At 43.7% G+C, this 20,398-nt stretch overlaps 1 protein-coding gene across 3 annotated transcripts in view; it reads left to right on the top strand.

Annotated features, from left to right (window-relative positions):
- Nucleotides 1-20,398, top strand: part of LOC141258060 (cysteinyl leukotriene receptor 2-like) — a 75,390-nt gene that overhangs the window by 23,012 nt on the left and 31,980 nt on the right. For 2 of the 3 annotated variants that reach the window (XM_073673065.1, XM_073673066.1), the window contains one exon: nucleotides 19,861-20,043. In XM_073673065.1, the coding sequence (XP_073529166.1) occupies nucleotides 20,008-20,043 (36 nt within the window). In that variant the 5' untranslated portion in view covers nucleotides 19,861-20,007. Of the gene's footprint in view, nucleotides 1-13,252; nucleotides 13,583-19,860; nucleotides 20,044-20,398 lie in introns of those variants that run through there. The other variant, XM_073673067.1, reaches the window with a different exon arrangement.

Below are 20,398 nucleotides of genomic sequence, written 5' to 3'. Positions count from 1 at the left end.
GGGTACCCGGAACCGGGCCTTCTTGTGTACGGTGCTGATGGGGGTAGTAGTGGCAACCCGATCCCGTGGCTCAGGGTGGTCAGACCAAATGGCGGCAGTCTATTTGTAGGGTTTTGAATGTCCGACTGCGCCACCCGTGGATTGCGGTCAGGGATGACCGCCGCTGCAAGGCAGACCGCTGAGGCTGATGTTGGTATGCAGCACAGGGATAGGATAACTCCCCCCGGGAAGAGTGTAGCCTCAGGGCAGTGTAATAGGATGCTAGGGGTGATGGTGCAGGCCGCAATAATAAGGGTTCAGAGTCTGCTTCAAACAGTCCAGGGTCTTTATTGTAATTAGTACTAATGACCCAACAGGAGTACAAGGTAGGAATGGGCCTGGGTGTCTGAGAGCATTCGGGCAAGCCCCACTGGTCAGGGTGAGTGGGTAGGCCTACCGCTCTCTCTCTGCCCTTGCTGACTATCCCCCTTTTCGTGGTGTGATAGCCCACGTCCCTGAGCTGGCCGTGTACTATGACTGTATGGCTTGCGACTCGGGCCTTAGGTACCTGTTGCTTCTCCTTGCTGTACCGGTCCATCTGTGTGGCGGAGCCTCCAGGCTTCTTAGGCCAAGGAACCTGAAATCCCTTGCGGGTTGGTTTTCTGCTGCAGGGCTTGCAACCCTGACAGCCTCTGACCTCAGTGTCCGGTTATGTAGTTCTCTCTCAGCCAGGACCGGCTCTCGTCGCCTCTGTCCCTGGCTTGCTGTTCCTCCTCTGCCTGCCGGACTCCTCAGCTGCAGCTGACCTGTCCCTTTCCTCTGGGAACCCTTCTGGATGCTTCAGAAGTGGGTCCTGGTCTCTCTAACCCTGCCCTCAGTTCCAGCTTTTATAGGGGCAGCCTGCTCCCCCTACTGGCCTGGGACAGGAGGTGCTGCATGCTAATGGTCCCTGACCAGGGAACCTCCCTCCTGCTCTCAGACACAGCCTTTAATATTTGTGGCATCCAGGCCTGGGGTGACACAGATTCAGTTTGAATAGATTGTGGGCTCCATTAGCCAAGCCCCTGAGGTAACAGAACTGCAGAAATCCCCACAAGTGACCCCATATTTGACACTTTATTGCTTAAGGAATTCATCTAGGGGTGTAGTCAGCATTTTGAACCCACAGGTGCCTTAGGCTGCGTACCAAATATCCATAATAGCAGAGTTTTGGATACAGCTCACCTGCGCTGCATCCGAAATGCAGCGTTCTACATTACAAGCACAGTGATGGGATTTATAAAAATCTGATGCCCACTGTGCTTCTGTTTGATGCCGCGCAAACTCACCCATGGCGCGGCTTTAAGAGCCGCAGCATGTAAATTTCAGAAATTCAGAAATTTTCCCAATAGAATGTATTGGATGCAGTAACTCTGCATGTGTTCAATGAACACATGCGGATATACCTGCACAACTGGACACAGCGCTTTGGACGCAGCGAAAATACGCTGCGTCTAAAGCACTGCGATAGCCTGATCGTGGGCACATACCATTATAGAATTTTTTAACACTGCAACATGGAAATATAACATTTTAGTGGAAAATTTTCATTTTTTTTATTTTCTACAAATTTATCAATTACACAGGGATTAATAGGAGAAAGTGGACCCTACAATTTATTGTGCAATTTCTCCCGAACGTGGTGATGCCCTATATGTTGGCGGAATCTACTTTTGGGCCACACGCCAGGGATGAGAAGGTAGGAGCACTATTTGGTTTTTGAAGCACAGATTTTTCAAGAATAGTTTCCGGACAACGCTTGTGGAGCCCATAAGGTGCCAAACCAGCAGAAAAACCCCAAAAGTGATGACATTGTAGAAATTGAACCTCTCAATGAATTCATCTGCGGCTGCTGTGATTATTTTATAACATCTGCGCCATGCTTTATTCGTGAGAATTGCAAATCTGCCAGTTTAGTTCCCATACATTGTGCCACCTACAGTATAGTGCCCCAATACATTGTGCCCAGCTTATGCTTCTGGAGATGCACCCTGTAAATTGTTACGTGCCCCCTTCCCCCAACTATAATGCCAAAAAGTGGGTGCTTACTGTGGTTTAGGCACAGTGGGGCTCAGAAGGAGGGGCGCATTTCGATTTTGGAGTACAGAATTCACTGGATTTTATTTGAGGGGATGGGAGCTATGTCGTTTTTCCAGAGACTTTGTTCTACCAATAATGTGGGACCCCTATATTTCCAGTGACAAATGACAAACTTGAGTGGGGACTGGTTATGTGTGGGATAAGTTAGGGTTTTTATTGGTAACATTTTGGAGTACATAACATTTTTTGATCACTTTAAGTATAAGACTGAGATCACGTTCTTGTGTTCTACGCTGAGCACTTACATCGGGGTTTCTGTGAACGATAAAAGATTTCCTAAAGGAGAAAAAACGTGGCGCTATCTAAGTAAGATTTGATCAATTAAAAGGGTGAGTATATATAGGAAATTGCTCACCTGATGCGGTTGTGCAAGCCGAGGCACAACTCTCGCTTGTAGTATGGATGAATTTGCAAAAGACTGCGGCCGACCTGGTGAGGTGGGAATGAATATTGAGACAGGAGTATCCCACAACGAGGATGCCAAAAGGAAGAACCAGGTGATGGCGCTGTCTTTGCCACCAAGTGAGATCAAGGTGCAGAAACTTCAGGTTGCTTGTAAGTAAAAGAATTTTTTTTATTACTTACACTAATATAAAACAATAAAACCTATATACACAATGCGTTTCGGCTGTTTACAGCCTTCTTCAGGTGTATGGAAAAAATTAATTTGACCCTTCTTTCATAGCCCTTTGCCAGAGTGAAAGAGGGAGGGGTTACAAAAAGAGGAAGAGGAGGAGTGCTTCATACTACATTGTTCTCAGTTTTTTTCATATATACATACATATATATATGAAAAAAATAGAAAAAAACAAACAAACATAAAAACATATAAATATTATATATAAAATAACAAATAGAAACATGTCAATCTGATTAACATCCCTTAATTAGAAAGCTAAAAAATATCACTTCAACACAAAAATACACATCTGTTCTTTTTGTGTTAAAAAATATTGAATGGTTAAAAAAGAAATGTCTATCTTTCCCCTTTTTTTTTCTTCTTTCCCTTTCTTCCTTTCCCCTTCTTCTTCTTTTTGAATAAAAAAAAAAATATATATATACAACATCCCATTATCTAGAAAGCTGAAAAGTACCGCTTCAGCATAAAAATACATAACTGTTCTTTTGGTGTTAAAAAGTATTGAATAAATAAACAATGAAAGAGAAAAAAAAAAACAGAGATTCATAATAAAACAAAAATCCCTAATAAAAATGTATTTGTGATGATGATCAAACTTGTTCTAGTTTATTGTTCAGACCATCCGGAAATAAACTTTGCAATTTAAATATCCAAAATGATTTTTTAGCATTCAATGTCTTTTTTCTATTTAGTGATTCTACACTGTGTGCAGAATTATTAGGCAAGTTGTATTTTAGAGGATTATTTTTATTATTGATCAACAACTATGTTCTCAATCAACCCAAAAGACTCATAAATATCCAAGCTTAATATTTTTGGAAGTTGGAGTGTTTTTTTTTTAGATTTGGCTATCTTAGGAGGATATCTGTTTGTGCAGGTAACTATTATTGTGCAGAATTATTAGCCAACTTAATAAAAACCAAATATAATCCCATCTCACTTGTTTATTTTCACCAGGTAAACCAATATCAGTGCACAAAATTTAGAAATAAACATTTCTGACATGCAAAAACAAAAACCAAAAAAATTAGAGATCAATATAGCCACTCTTCTTTATGATGACACTCAACCGCCTTCCATCCATAGATTCTGTCAGTTGCTTGATCTGTTTTCGATCAACATTGCATGCGGCAGCCACCACAGCCCCCCAGACACTTTTCCGAGAGGTGTACTGTTTTCCCTCCCTGTAGATCTCACATTTTATGATGGACCACAGGTTCTCTATGGTGTTCAGATCAGGTGAACAAGGGGGCCATGTCATTATTTTTTCTTCTTTTAGACCATTACTGGCCAGCCACGCTGTGGAGTAGTTGGATACATGTGATGGAGCATTGTCCTGCATGAAAATCATGTTTTTCTTGAACGATATCGACTTCTTCCTGTACCACTGCTTGAAGAAGTTGTCTTCCAGAAACTGTCAGTAGGTCTGGGAGTTGAGCTTCACTCCATCCTCAACCCGAAAAGGTCCCACAAGTTCATCTTTGATGATACCAGCCCATACCAGTACCCCACCTTCACCTTGCTGGCGTCTGAGTTGGAGTGGAGCTCTCTGCCCTTTACTGATCCAGCCTCTGGCCCATCAAGAGTCACTCTTATTTCATCAGTCCATAAAACCTTTGAAAAATCAGTCTTAAGATATTTCTTGGCCCATTCTTGACATTTTAGCTTATGTTTCTTGTTCAAAGGTGGTCGTTTTTCAGCCTTCCTTACCTTGGCCATGTCCCTGAGTATCGCATACCTTGTGCTTTTTGATACTCCAGTAACGTTGCAGCTCTGAAATATGGCAAAACTGGTGGCGAATGGCATCTTGGCAACTTCACGCTTGATTTTCCTCAATTCATGGGCAGTTATTTTGCGCCTTTTTTGGCCAACACGCTTCTTGCGACCCTGTTGGCTATTTGCCATGAAACGCTTGATTGTTCGGTGATCACGCTTCAAAAGTTTGGAAATTTCAAGACTGCTGCATCCCTCTGCAAGACATCTCACAATTTTGGACTTTTCAGAGCCCGTCAAATCTCTCTTCTGACCCATTTTGCCAAAGGAAAGGAAGTTGCCTAATAATTAAGCACACCTTATATAGGGTGTTGATGTCATTAGTCAACACCCCTCCTCATTACAGAGATGCACATCACTAGATTTACTTAATTGGTAGTTGGCTCTCAAGCCTATGCAGCTTGGAGTAGGACAACATGTATAAAAAGCATAATGTGATCAAAATACTCATTTGCCTAATAATTCTGCACACAGTGTATAGTGATCTGTTCCAGTGGAGTAACTTTGACCACATGAAAGTTTTTATTGTGCTTCATCACTCTATGTCTAGATAGACTTTGTTTCAAGAAACCATTTTTTACATTATGTCTGTGGCCATTCATGCGTGATCTCAGAGTCAGGGTTGTACGGCCCACATATTGAAGACCACAGACACAGGTAACCACATAAATCACGTGATCAGAATTGCATGTTAGATTTTGTGAGATCTTATGTTTTTCTCCCGTACTATTACAATTAATTTCTTTAGCTCCAAGATTTATAATCCAGCAGCAGCAGCATTTTTTTAGGAAGCATTTAGAGACTCTCCCCTCCTTTTTATAAACCGATGAATCAACACTAGTGTTGAGCATTCCGATACTGAAATATCGGGTATCGGCCGATATTCGCGGTATCGGAATTCCGATACTTAATTCCGATACTATTGCAATATCGTATACCGGAATCGGAAGTTCCCATAATGCAATGAGACATTTTCATTTTATTCAGCCAATGAGGATCCTAAGAAGTGTGGGCACATCCTGTTAGGCATGTAGGCATCTTAACTAATGGCATGGCTGTGATTGGCTGCTGAAATGATGTCATGATGCACTATAAAAGCCACCGCCGCCATTTTGAGCTCACTCTGCTGTGAATTCAGTTAGGGATAGGACGCTGTTGTTCTGAGGGACAGTTTTAGCTACCTATTTGCTCTATACTGCTTTACCCAAGCTACTTTCTAAATCACTGTGCCTTGCAGTGCTAGTGCACAGTTCCCTGTGCTGTTCACCGCTATCTGCAAGGTCTGTGTGTGTGAGTGCAGCTCACCCTGTAGTGTGTGCTTCAGCCAAGTCTGGTTGTAGTGCACTCAGTGTGTGTCACTGCCTCATACATTGTCCTTTTTTGCCAATTCATAATTTTTCCTGATATCTCCTATTAGTGTGGTGGTTCCATCTGTATTCAGCTAAATTGGTTCCAAACACACTATATAGGAGTAGATAGAGAAATTTTTTTCCGTCTTGCAGCACTAGTGCACAGTGCTCTGCATCTGTACTGTTCACCGCTGTCTGCAAGGTCTGGTGTGTGAGTGCAGCTCACCCTGTAGTGTGTGCTTCAACCCCGTCTGGTTGTAGTGCACTCAGTGTGTGTCACTGCCTCATACATTGTCCTTTATTGCCAATTCATAATTTTTCCTGATATCTCCTATTAGTGTGGTGGTTCCATCTGTATTCAGCTAAATTGGTTCCAAACACACTATATAGGAGTAGATAGAGAATTTTTTTCCGTCTTGCAGCACTAGTGCACAGTGCTCTGCATCTGTACTGTTCACCGCTGTCTGCAAGGTCTGGTGTGTGAGTGCAGCTCACCCTGTAGTGTGTGCTTCAACCCCGTCTGGTTGTAGTGCACTCAGTGTGTGTCACTGCCTCATACATTGTCCTTTATTGCCAATTCATAATTTTTCCTGATATCTCCTATTAGTGTGGTGGTTCCATCCATATTCAGCTAAATTGATTCCAAACACACTATATAGGAGTAGATAGAGGAGCCTTTCTGCAGCATTGGGCCCTGCAGCCCCAGCCAGATTAGTATTAGCCTATTTTTTGCAGCCTCATCTATTGCATTGTAGGTTACCTTCCTACATTGTAATAGCTACAAAAAGTTTGTGATACTATCGTTATTACATCTTTAGGCACATCCAGTGTCTTTTTGTGACAAAAAAAACCTAAATAAAGTTCACCAAACACTCCACTTTACAGTTGTGTAGGCCACATTAGCTCATATTAAAGTCTAGTCCACACTTTATAAAATTAGTGTTTCTTATACCTGTTAGCAGCTGTTCAGGAATAAGCACACTAAGCCCTTAGTACTTTTCTGCCTATCTTTATCAGTCTACCAAGATGAAGAAGGCAGGGAGTAAGGCATGTGGTCGTGGTCGTGGGCGTGGGCGTGGAGTTTCTGCAGGGAGAGGACGTGAGGATTCTGTGCCTGCAGGGAGAGGACGTGGGGATTCTGTGCCTGCTGCGGGCACCAGTGACTCAGCATCCCCCAGTTTTACCAGGGAACAGTCCTTTATGCGCAGCTTTGTAGGAGCTAGCCGTACCCCACTGCTGCGCGAGGACCAAATTGAAGCCGTTGTCGGATGGATGGCAGCTAACGCATCGACTTCAATTAGTTCCAGATCCTCTCAGGTCCTGAGCACTGAAGAGCACCCATCTGTCTCTTCACCACCTGCCAAATTGCCCAGGCAGTCAGAGAGCCCTGGACAGGAGCCATCTCTACTTCTGTTCTCTGAATCTCTTGGCTTGGAAAGAGGGGGCCAGCCAAGCAGAATTCGAGAATTTGAAGAAGAGGTAGTATGCAGTGATGCGCAACCGTTTTGTCTCTCTGAATCTGAAGAGGCGGGTGGGCCAGTGCCTATGGTCAGCAGCACACCTCAGTACGCATCTGATGATGAGACTCAGGTGCCACTTTCTGGTGCGTACTGTGCTGTCGAGACTACCCAGGAGAAGCAGTTGTTTGAAGAGGGTGGTGTAGATGATGAGGTCCTTGACCCATCATGGCGTGAGGGACAGGAAGGTGGTGGGAGCAGCTCTGAGGAAGAGATTCCCCGAACGGCCCAAAAAGGAGGGAGAGGGAGGGGGCAGACTTGGTTGCCTGTAGCCTCCACTTCGGCACCCATTAGGAGCATGGCTCTTCCAAAATCCAAAGCGGGCGCTCCCAAGACTTGCAGTGCCTGGTCCTTTTTTGACACAGTTGCAGATGACATTTGCTTTGTCAAATGCAAGCTGTGTAATCAGAAGGTGAAAAGAGGGAAAAGTGTCAGCAACCTCAATACCACAAATATGTGGAAACATGTGCGGACCAAGCACGTGGTGGAGTTACACAAACACACTGAAGACCTAGGCCAACCTACAGCGCCACCTACCACCTCTTCAGCTCGTGTTGTAGCCTCTTCCTCCAGCTCACACACAGCTGGTTCGGCTTCCTCACAGGATCGCCATGGAAGAATCTCTGGCACTGTTGTACAGAGACACAGTGTAATTCCACCCACAGCACCACTTTCCCAGTCATCCTCACACTCCCAGGCCAGTCTACAGCCATCGTTAGCACAGGCATGGGAGAAAAGGCGCCCATACTCGGCAAACCACCCCCGAGCACAGGCTCTGAATGCTGGCATTGCTAAACTACTGGCCCTTGAAATGCTATCATTCAGGCTGGTGGAGACTGACACATTCCGTAACTTTATGGCATTGGCAGTCCCACAATACAACGTGCCCAGCCGCTTTTATTTCAGCAGGCAAGCCGTCCCTGCCCTGCAACATCATGTGGAGGGAAAAATTAAACATGCGCTACAAAACGCCGTCAGTAGCAAGGTCCACCTGACCACTGATGCGTGGACCAGTAAGCATGGACAGGGACGATACCTTTCCCTCACTGCCCATTGGGTAAATGTTGTGGAGCCGGGTACAGATCTTGAGAGTGGCGCTGTACGTGTTCTGCCAACTCCAAGGATTGCAGGAATCCAGTCTGTACACATTGACTCCTCCTCATACTCCAGTTCCTCTGAATCAGCGCTGCAGGAGCCGTCACGGTCTACCTCCACATCGACCCGTGAACGGTTACCTGTTATGATGACCGATATGAGCACAGCCGTGGCCAAACGTCAACAGGCCGTATTAAAATTAATTTCTTTGGGGAATCGAAGCCACACAGCGCAGGAGCTCTGGAATGCCATCAAGCAGCAGAGTGACGTGTGGTTTGTGCCAGCGAATCTCCAGCCAGGCATGGTAGTGTGTGACAATGGCCGAAATCTGGTGGCAGCTCTGGGCCTAGGCAACCTTACTCACATCCCATGTCTGGCACATGTGCTCAACTTGGTCGTGCAGAGTTTTTTGAGGGACTATCCGGATCTTGATGCACTGCTTCACAAGGTCCGCATAGAGTGCGCTCACTTGCGGCGTTCCAGCAATGCAAGATCACGCATTGCAGCTCTGCAGCGCCGATTATGTCTTCCGGAACATCGCATCATATGTGACCTACCCACCAGGTGGAATTCAACGTTACATATGTTGGAGAGGTTGTGTGAGCAGCAGGCAGCAGTAATGGAGTACCAGCTGCAGCAGGCGCAAACAAGTCGCAGTGCGCGCCGTTCACACTTCACCACCACTGAGTGGGCCTCTATGAAGGACATTTGCCACGTTTTGCGTGCCTTCGATTATTCCACGCGGATGGCGAGTGCAGATGATGCACTAGTCAGCATGACTATCCCCCTTATCTGCCTGCTTGAAAAAACACTGCAAGCACTAAGGGACGAGGTTTTGGAAGAGGTGGAGGATGAGGAGTCACAAATGCCATCTGCTTCTCTACAGTCTGCGCAACGTGGTTCCTCACAAAGGCCTAGGCAGGGGACACTTTGTGAGGAGGATGAGGAGGAGTCAATGGATGAGGAAGACATCTGTCCAGAGGAGGGAGGTACACAATGCTCTAGTAGTCAGTATCTAGAGCGAGGGTGGGGTGATGCAGAGCAGGCAGAGATCACGCCTCAAGCAGGGGACAGCGTTTCTTGGCCAGTTGGCAGTCTGCAGCACATGGTTGATTTCATGCTGCAGTGCCTCAGAAACGACCGCCGCATCGCCCACATTCTCAACACGGCTGATTATTGGGTGTCCACCCTCCTAGATCCTCGCTACCGGGACAACTTACAAAGCCTCATAACACCATTGAACCGGGAGCGTAAAATGCGGGAGTACCAAGACGCACTGGTGCATTCCATCATGTTCTCCATTCCAACCGAGAGCAGTGCTGCTAGTGCTTTACAAAGCAGCTCAGTGCGTCGAGGCAGTGGAGGAAGCTCTGCACAAAGAGGGAGCAGAAGCAGCGCCTCAGCACAAGGCAAGACCAGTATGGCCGAAATGTGGCAAAGTTTTGTGTCCCCGCCGCCACAAATGTCTACACCATCACAGACAGCTCCAGTCAGCAGGAGGCAACGTTTCCGTCAGATGGTGACAGACTACATGTCTTGCCCTCTTAGTGTACTCCCAGACGGCTCTTCTCCCTTCAAGTTTTGGGTCTGTAAGCTGGATACATGGCCAGAGCTTAGTCAGTATGCACTGGAGGTGCTAGCTTGCCCTGCTGCTAGTGTATTATCGGAACGCGTCTTTAGTGCCGCAGGTGGTGTACTAACAGACCGTCGCATGCGACTATCCTCCGATAACGTTGACCGGCTTACTTTTCTCAAAATGAACAAGGCCTGGATCTCTCATGAATTTGCCAGTCCTCTTCCAGAATAAATAATTGGTTGGCAACAGTATCCAGGTCTCCTGTCTGTTCATGTTTCTACCACCTGAACTGTAATCCCTGAGCTCCAACACCGCCAGTTGGCGCTCGGAAGTGCCGTCTGCACAGTCAACACTTGCTGCCGTGTTATTGGGGTTCAGTAACGTCAGCTGTTCTCCTGCTGTGCGGACGGCAATTTCTCCTGATTTGTCCACATCCACTGTACTACACATTTTAAAGTTGCTCCAATTACTCCTCTGGCTCCTCTGTTTTCATTCTTATCCCTGGGCTCCAGCACCGCCAGTTGGCGCTCGGAAGTGCTGTCTGCACAGTCAACACTTGCTACCATGTTATTGGGGTTCAGTAACGTCAGCTGTTCCCCTGCTGTGCGGACGGCAATTTCTCCTGCTCTGTCCACATTCTCACTACTACAGATTTTAAAGTTGCTCCAATTACACCTCTGGCTCCTCTGTTTTCATTCTTATCCCTGGGCTCCAGCACCGCCAGTTGGCGCTCGGAAGTGCCGTCTGCACAGTCAACACTTGCTGCGGTGTTATTGGGGTTCGGTAACGTCAGCTGTTCCCCTGCTGTGTTCACGGCAATTTCTCCTGCTCTGTCCATATTCACTGTGCTACTTATTTAAAACTTGCTCCAATTACACCTCTGGCTCCTCCGTTTTTAGTATTTACCCTGGGCTCCAACACCGCCAGTTGGCGCTCGGAAGTGCTGTCTGCACAGTCAACACTTGCTGCCGTGTTATTGGGGTTCAGTAACGTCAGCTGTTCTCCTGCTGTGCGGACGGCAATTTCTCCTGCTTTGTCCACATCCACTGTACTACACATTTTAAAGTTGCTCGAATTACACCTCTGGCTCCTCTGTTTTCATTCTTATCCCTGGGCTCCAGCACCGCCAGTTGGCGCTCGGAAGTGCCGTCTGCACAGTCAACACTTGCTGCCGTGTTATTGGGGTTCAGTAACGTCAGCTGTTCTCCTGCTGTGCGGACGGCAATTTCTCCTGCTTTGTCCACATCCACTGTACTACACATTTTAAAGTTGCTCGAATTACACCTCTGGCTCCTCTGTTTTCATTCTTATCCCTGGGCTCCAGCACCGCCAGTTGGCGCTCGGAAGTGCCGTCTGCACAGTCAACACTTGCTACCATGTTATTGGGGTTCAGTAACGTCAGCTGTTCCCCTGCTGTGTTCACGGCAATTTCTCCTGCTCTGTCCATATTCACTGTGCTACTTATTTAAAACTTGCTCCAATTACACCTCTGGCTCCTCCGTTTTTAGTATTTACCCTGGGCTCCAATACCGCTAGTTGCTGCTCAGAAGTGCCGTCTGCACAGTCAACGCTTGCTCCAGTGTTATTGGGATTCAGTAACGTCAGCTGATCCCCAGCTGTGTGTCCGGCAAATTCTCCTGCTTTGTCCACATCCACTGTAGTACGGATTTAAAACCTCCTCCAAATACACCTCTGGCTCTTCTGTTTTTAGTATTTACCCTGGGCTCCAGCACCGCCAGCTGGTTCTCGGCAGTTCCATTGGCTCTTGTACCTTCTGCTACCCATCCGGGTTCCAGTACCGTCAGCTGGTTCTCGGCAGTGTCTTTGGCACGGGTACTCCCTCCTGCCCAGCCTGGTTCCAGCACGCCAGCTGTTTCCGGGTAGTGTCAACGTCACTTTGCCTCCAATGCGTTGTCCTGTCGTGTTGCGGTCGGGTTAGCCGACTCTATGGTGCCTGCAGTTTAGGTGACTCCTATGTGGGCTGCGGGATCTGGCAATGAAGGCTGGTTCCATAGTGCCAATAGGACAAGCACCCTCTGTAGGACTGTGGGTTTTGGTAACTGCGGCCGGCTCGCGGCCTTGAACTTTTTTTTTACATGGGTACCTTCTGCTACCCATCCGGGTTCCAGTACCGTCAGCTGGTTCTCGGCAGTGCCTTTGGATTAGGTGCCTCCTTCTCGGTATCCAAGTTCCACCAACGTCTGCTGGTCCTTGGTAGTGCTTTCTGGCACAGGTACCTCCTGCTTAGTAACCGAGTTCCAGTAACATCAGCTGGTCCTCGGTAGTTCCATTGGCTCTTGTACCTTCTGCTACCCATCCGGGTTCCAGTAACATCAGCTGGTCCTCGGTAGTTCCATTGGCTCTTGTACCTTCTGCTACCCATCCGGGTTCCAGTACCGTCAGCTGGTTCTCGGCAGTGCCTTTGGATTAGGTGCCTCCTTCTCGGTATCCAAGTTCCACCAACGTCTGCTGGTCCTTGGTAGTGCTTTCTGGCACAGGTACCTCCTGCTTAGTAACCGAGTTCCAGTAACATCAGCTGGTCCTCGGTAGTTCCATTGGCTCTTGTACCTTCTGCTATCCATCCGGGTTCCAGTACCGTCAGCTGGTCCTCGGTAGTTCCTCAGCTTTCTTGTACCTTCTGCTACATTTCCAAGTTCAAGCTTTTTGAAATGGTTCTTGGTAATCACTCTGGATCTCCCTGACGAGGACCCTGAAGACGAGGACCCTGAAGACCAACCCTAAGAAGACGAGGACCCCGAAGACAATGACCCTGAAGACGAGGACCCTGAAGACCACCCCGAAGAAGACGAGGACCCTGAAGACCACCCCGAAGAAGACGAGGACCCTGAAGACCACCCCGAAGAAGACGAGGACCCCGAAGACGAGGACCCAGAAGACCAACCCGAAGAAGACGAGGACCCCGAAGACGAGGACCCCCGAAGACGACGACCCTGAAGACCACCCCGAAGAAGACCAAGAAGATGACCCTGAAGAAGTTGACCAAGAAGACAAAGAAGAGAAGACAAGCACCAAGATACAGAAAAACAAGAGACAGAAAACCAAGAAGCAGAAATACAAGAAGCTGCAGAACAAAAAGCGGAAGAACATTAAGCATAAGACTAAAAATCAGAGCAAAAGATAATATCTAAATTATAAGCAGAAGATGACTAAGCAGTGTATGGGGGTGAGTCCGTTCCTCCTCGTGGTGCCCCTGGAAAAGACCTGCTGCTGCAGGCCAAACTGAACGCGGACAAATCCTGTTGTAAATCTTTTGTGACGGGCAGAACGAAAGGTGTAATGTCCAACCTTTTATAGATAACAACTACAGGAATGCCTGTCACAAATAAGAATATGATGAAGAAGAAGAATATGAAGAAGATGAAGAAGTAGAATATGAAGAATGTAAAAAAAAGAATAATACGAAGAAGGTGAAGAAGAAGAAGGTGAAGAAGAAGTGGATGAAAAAGATGCTGAGGATGATGAAGGAGAAAGTGTGGGAGAAGTAAAAAAGAAGGTGAAGAGCATGGAAGTAGTGAAACATAAATATCTGACAAAATATAAAAATACTTAACATAGTTAATATTTCCGTAACTCAGAACATAATAAAAAAATATTAATTCCTGCTATTCCATTTGACTGGGCTAAACCTCTATGCCTTTATTGTCTCCCCCACCTCCCCCAATACATTCTACATTATTCTTAGTTGTTTTCCTTCATGTAGAAATAACCTACAAGGAAAGAAAGGGTTTATTTTAATTCCGATATTTATGTCCCATTGACTTGCATTGGTTTCCGGTATCGGAATCGGCGATATCCGATACTTTTTCGGTATCGGTCCGATCCAATCCGATCCGATATTTCCCGATATCGGAAGGTATCGCTCAACACTAATCAACACTGATTTTTTGGGGGTCTTTTTTTCTTCAATTTACTTGGAGCTATCATGTTTTTTACCGTTGTGCCCCTTCTGAAAATAATTTGTGGTTCTTTTGGTAAAATTGTTTTTAATATGGGGTCCTTTTGCAATAAGTACCAATATTTCTTTAAAGTGTTGCGGATATACTGATTACCCCGGTTATATGCCGTAATGAAATTGTGTCTCCAAAGGTTTTTATCTTCCTTACTTTCTTCTCCCTTCTTATTTTGTTTATTGAGACAATCCCATTGCGTTAAATTAAACATTTTTTGAAAAGCTGTTTCAACAATTTCCATGGGATATCTTTTTTCTTTGAATTTATTTTTCAAGAATTTTTGATTGATTTACCGTATGTAATCAGATGTTAAGGTACAATTTCTCCTGATTCGGTGAAATTGACTTGATGGGATATTCTTTTTCCATTTCAGGAAATGAGCACTATTGAAGTCTAAATACCCTTTTCCATCGACTGTTTTGAAGTGTGCTTTGCTCATGATGGTCTTATCCATATGAGATAATTCCAGATCTAGATATATAATTTTGTCACTCGCTATATGAGCTGTGAATGTGAGGCCCCATTCATTGGCATTGAGTCCTCTTACAAATTTTGTAGCCTCCTGTTCCGTACCACTCCATATAATAATCAGGTCATCAATATATCTACGATAGTATTTGATGTATGCTTTATATTCATGTGACATAATTGACGATAGGGACTCGAATCGCCCCATGAACAGATTTGCGAAACTTGGGGCCACAATTTTACCAAAAGAACCACAAATTACTTTCAGAAGGGGCACAACAGTAAAAAACATGATAGCTCCAAGTAAATTGAAGAAAAAAAGACCCCCAAAAATCAGTGTTGATTCATCGGTTTATAAAAAGGAGGGGGGAGTCTCTAAATGCTTCCTAAAAAAATGCTGCTGCTGCAGGATTATAAATCATGGAGCTAAAGAAATTAATTGTAATAGTATGGGAGAAAAACATAAGATCTCACAAAATCTAACATGCAATTCCGATCACGTGATTTATGTGGTTACCTGTGTCTGTGGTCTTCAATATGTGGGTCGTACAACCCAGACTCTGAGATCACCCATGAATGGCCACAGACATAATGTAAAAGATGGTTTCTTGAAACAAAGTCTAACTAGACATATAGTGATGAAGCACAATAAAAACTTTGATGTGGTCACAGTTACACCATTTGAACAGATCACTATAGAATCACTAAATAGAAAAAAGACATTGAATGCTAAAGAATCATTTTGGATATTTAAATTGCAAAGTTTACTTCCGGATGGTCTGAACGGTAAACTAGAACAAGTTTGATCATCATCACAAATACATGGGATCTTTGTTTTATTATGAATCTCTGTTTTTTTTTTCTCTTTCATTGTTTATTTATTCAATACGTTTTAACACCAAAAGAACAGTTATGTATTTTTATGTTGAAGCAGTACTTTTCTGCTTTCTAGATAATGGGATGTTGTATATATATATATATTTTTTTTATTCAAAAAGAAGAAGGGGAAAGGAAGAAAGGGAAAGAAGAAAAAAAAAGGGGAAAGTTAAACATTTATTTTTTAACCATTCAATATTTTTAACACAAAAAGAACAGATGTGTATTTTTGTGTTGAAGTGATACTTTTTAGCTTTCTAATAATGCGATGTTAATCAGATTGACATATTTCTATTTGTTATTTTATATATAATATTTATATGTTTTTATGTTTTTTTGTTTTTTGTTTTTTTATATATATATATGTATGTATATATGAAAAAAACTGAGAACAATGTAGTATGAAGCACTCCTCCTCTTCCTCTTTTTGTAACCCCTCCCTCTCTCACTCTGGCAAAGGGCTATAAAAGAAGGGTCAAATTCATTTTTTCCATACACCTGAAGAAGGCTGCAAACAGCCGAAACGCATTGTGTATATAGGTTTCATTGTTTTATATTAGTGTGAATAATCAAAAAAATTATTTTACTTACGAGCAACCTGAAGTTCCTGCACCTTGATCTCACTTGGTGGCAAAGACAGCGCCATCACCTGGTTCTTTCTTTTGGCATCGGGGTTTCTGTGTAAATCCAACAAAAACGTGATTCAAACGAAACTTCCAACGGAACCACTTACTCTAATAAGGCGGATGGAGACATTTTGGTGTCTGTTTGGCGCCTGTTCCAGTGATATCCATATTTTTGGCGTGCACAGGACTTTGGTCGGTCACACTTGTATGCTAAAAAGATGCCTAAAATGATGGGACAACGTCGATACACAGACTACATGGAGTCCAAAGGGACTCTATGTACCTCATAAGTGAGTGGTTCTGTTGGGGAGTTTGTCTGAATCGCATTTTTGGGGGCCAGAATGAACAAACAGACAGCATTACAAGAATAGTTCTTATTTTTATTTTTGCATGGTTCATCATGCAGTAACAGTGATAAAGCGGATTTATTCTTCAGGTCGGTGCGATTACAGCGATATCAGATTTATATGAAGTTTTTTATGTTTTGCTGCTATCACACAGTAAAAATGCTTTTTTATAAAAAAAAAATATCATTTTTTCATCACCATATTGTGAGTGCTGTAACTTTTTTATATTTTGGCAAGCAGAGCTATATGAGGGCTTATTTTTGCCTGATGAGTTGGAGAATTTTTTGATACCATTTTGGGGCACATAATATTTTTTGATTGCTTTTTAATCAATTTTTTCAGACATAGAATAAACACAACCAGCAATTTAGTTATTGTTTTCATTCTTTGCACTCTTCACCGTGGGATAAAAGTGATGAGACTGATTTGTTAGTCGGGACGGTACGATTACAGCGATACCAGATTTATATTGTTTTTTTTTAATTCGTTGCTGCTTTCACAGACTAAAAATATTTTACAAAAATACATTCAATTTTGCATCGTCATATTCTGAGAGCTTTATTTTTTTTATTTTTTTCCCAGAATGAGCCATAATAGGACTTGCTTCTTGTGGGACTGTTTGGCGTTTTAACTTGTACCATTTTTTTTTTTACATATGATTTTTTGATCGCTTTTATTCAATTTTTTGTGTCAAGAAAGACAAAAAACACTGAACTAAGAAGCACGGGACACAGACCATACTATCACCTGTAGGTTGGCCTGGTCTAACCTATATCGAGTGCTTTAATGTATGGACCAATAGGAAATGGCAGACCATTCGGTAACAAACATAAGAAAAACGAGAACCACCGAATGATAGGTCCAATAGGGCAAAGGATACATATAAGACTTTTATTATCGTAACGGCAACACGTGGCACTACATGCAAAAGGAAAAACCGCATAGCAGTGACCAAACACAAATAGAAATCATATAATGGAAGTTACATAGTGTACTGCATTAACACATATAAATAGTAGTACAACAGGTATGCATATCAGACAAATGTTAAAACTCCATTTGACATATGGTGAATACCACCTAGGAGACCAGGAACAGAGACAGACATCAAGCCATCTTATAAATATAAAGATACCATGTACATCATCATTGTGACCATATCCATATCTATATCAAGTGTATCTAGACGGTCAATATTAAATAAATAGGTGACAGCATATAGTCAGTAAAAGGGAAAATAGTATACCTGTGTCTACAGCAGCTTATGTGGATGGCACATGCGGCAAACCCCGACGCGCGTTTCGGACAGCAAGTCTTTCGTCAGGGGAAGGACTTGCTGTCCGAAACGCGCGTCGGGGTTTGCCGCATGTGCCATCCACATAAGCTGCTGTAGACACAGGTATAACCGGCCCTGTTTGGTAACAAAACCGGCCAGGGTCAATACCGCAGGTTGTCAGCTGTCATGTACAGATGTCACCCATGGAAAATTTGGACATTGGGTGGAGCTATTCACTTATTCCTCAGTGCCGTTAAAAAGCGGCACTGAGGAATAGGGCCCCTTAAAGACCTCTCCAGCCATCATTAAGGGGTTAAAGTTGTTTAAAATAGAATTCATACAGCCGAAAAGTACCCTCTATAATTCCGCTGCCATAATGCCTTGCCAGCCACATAGTGCACACCTTAATTAATGCAGTGAAAAAAATTCCAGATATGTCACCTTCTTTTCAAATCCATGTATGAGAAGTTAGTCCATAGTACAAGGCTTTGGCTCACATTCCATAAAAGCTATGTACATATTTGCCCTGAATATCTTTAAATTGTTCATTTGCTTCCTAAGTGCTAAATTTAGCCACTTTCTAAATACTCTTTGTCTATCTATATAGATGGCTTGAGCTGTTGAGCTCATTGATTGGCTGCTGTGGTGATGAGCACTGCAATCATAATGTCATTAGAGATGAGCAAACCTTTCAAGGTTTGATTCGGTTCCAAATGACAAATTTTCTGATGTTCGCAGAACAGTTAGACGAACAGTTTGTCGAACATATCCAAATCCAATTAAATTCAATGGAAGGGAAAACCAAACGCATAGATTCCTTCAAAGGGCCCCAAAAGCTGCCAAAACAGCTCAAATTAGGGGCAGACACCAGGAAAGGTGACATCAATTGACCCACAGTACAACTTTTATAATGGTACAGCAGAAGTCAGCCATGGACCATGCATGAGATATCAGGGTCTGGGCCAGCATTTAGAGCTATGAATTTAAGTTTAAATTAAGATGAGATAGGTGAGGGATCGGTGTAGCTCTGCTGTGCTGTGAGCCCTGATACCAGATGCAAAAGTTCAAGCTGCTTTTCTGCTCAGCCACTCTCAGGTGGCACAAATATCAGTTTTGTAGACTACTAGTGCTAGAAAAATTTAAGGATAGTAACACAGGTAGTTGACTGAAAGTAAATGCAGGCCTGCCAGTCAGGGAGCCCTTCTGCTATAGGCAACACACATGAGGGAGACCCAACTTGGACTCTACAAATTCCAAAAAATATTGCCATACACCACTAAAGTGGCATCAATTTCACCAGAGTAGAAATAGTATAATGGGACTGACACCCCTTCCACTAGCAGAAACACACCAGATGGAGGCCCAACCATGAGTCTCCCCATTTCAAAAAATTAGGGGCAGACACCACCAAAGTGGCATCAATTACACCGGAGTAGAAATAGTATAATGGGGACTGATGTTTAGTTACTCCAGCATGCGTGTGTCTCTGTCCAGGAAACACACCAGATGGAGACACAACCAGGAGTCTCCACATTTCAAAAAAAGAGGTGAAGACACCAGCAAAGTGGCATCAATTTCACCAGAGTATAATTCAGAAATGGAGACCAGGATCATCACTGTTTTCTCTTGTTATTGCATAAATCACAAAATCAGAATTACATGTTAAGTTTTGTGTGATATTAAATTTCTCTCCTGTACTGGATGATTTAATTTCATTTATTCCATGAGTGATGATCCTACAGCTGCAACATTTTTTTTGTATGACATCTTTTGGCCTCCCCCCCTAAGGGTTGCAGAAAGACTGATTTTATTACTTGCTCCCAGATTCCATCCTCTCTTCAATTTGCTTGGGGCCATAATATTTTTGACCATTTTGCCCCGTCTGAAGGTAATCTGTGGTTCTTTAGGAAGTGTCATTTTAGATATGACAGAAAAATATAAAACAGGATCAGAGTTAGGGTGCCACAGTGTGAACATGGTTCCAAACAAAAGTACAGAGCAAGGGTTAAATAGGCACATGATTAAACCTTTCCCCTCCTTGCCCTCTCCCCCTCCCCCCTCTTCCTATCCACTATCTATTCCTCCCACTTCCTGGTGGTGGAGGATATAAAGTTGGATAAGTATATTTTTATTATATACCCGATGAAGGCTTTAAGCAGTCGAAATGCGTTGTGTAAACTAGTGTTTTAATAATCTTTTATTTTTTTTTATATAAATGCTCATTGAAGCCATTAAAAAGACACCGCCCTTGATTCAATCGTGGAAACAGAAGACAGTGCTGATCCTAATTCTTCCACTGTGGGAATCTCCTGGAAGTGGTTTCCTCTGTCTCTCCAGGAATAGCTGTAGTCTATCACTTTTGAATCCAAACCAAAATGAGAGCTGTGCCTCAGGCAGCACAACTATATCAGGTAAGCAAGTTTTGTTATACAACTCGCCTTTTACAACTTGACATAAACTCACTACGCTTAGATAGTGCCATGCCTTTTTTTCTCTTTTAGGATACTCCATACAATAGTGACCAGAGTAAGAATAGTATAATGGGAACCGAAACCCCTTACACTAGAGGAAACACACCAGATGGAGACCCAACCACGAGTCTCCACATTTTAAATGATTAGAGGAAGTCACTACCAAAGTGGCATCAATTTTATCAGAGTAGAAATAGTATAATGGGGACTGACACCCCTTCCACTAGAGGAAACACACCAGATGGAGACCCAAATAGAAGTCTCCACATTTCAAAAAATTAGGGGCAGACACCAC

The sequence above is a fragment of the Phyllobates terribilis genome, unplaced genomic scaffold, assembly GCF_046119375.1.
Source record: "Phyllobates terribilis strain yellow unplaced genomic scaffold, ASM4611937v1 Scaffold_3__8_contigs__length_932513732, whole genome shotgun sequence".
NCBI classification, from domain to species: Eukaryota; Metazoa; Chordata; class Amphibia; order Anura; family Dendrobatidae; genus Phyllobates; species Phyllobates terribilis.
The sequence above is the reverse complement of the archived record's forward strand: the minus strand, read 5'-3'. Positions and strand labels throughout refer to the sequence as shown.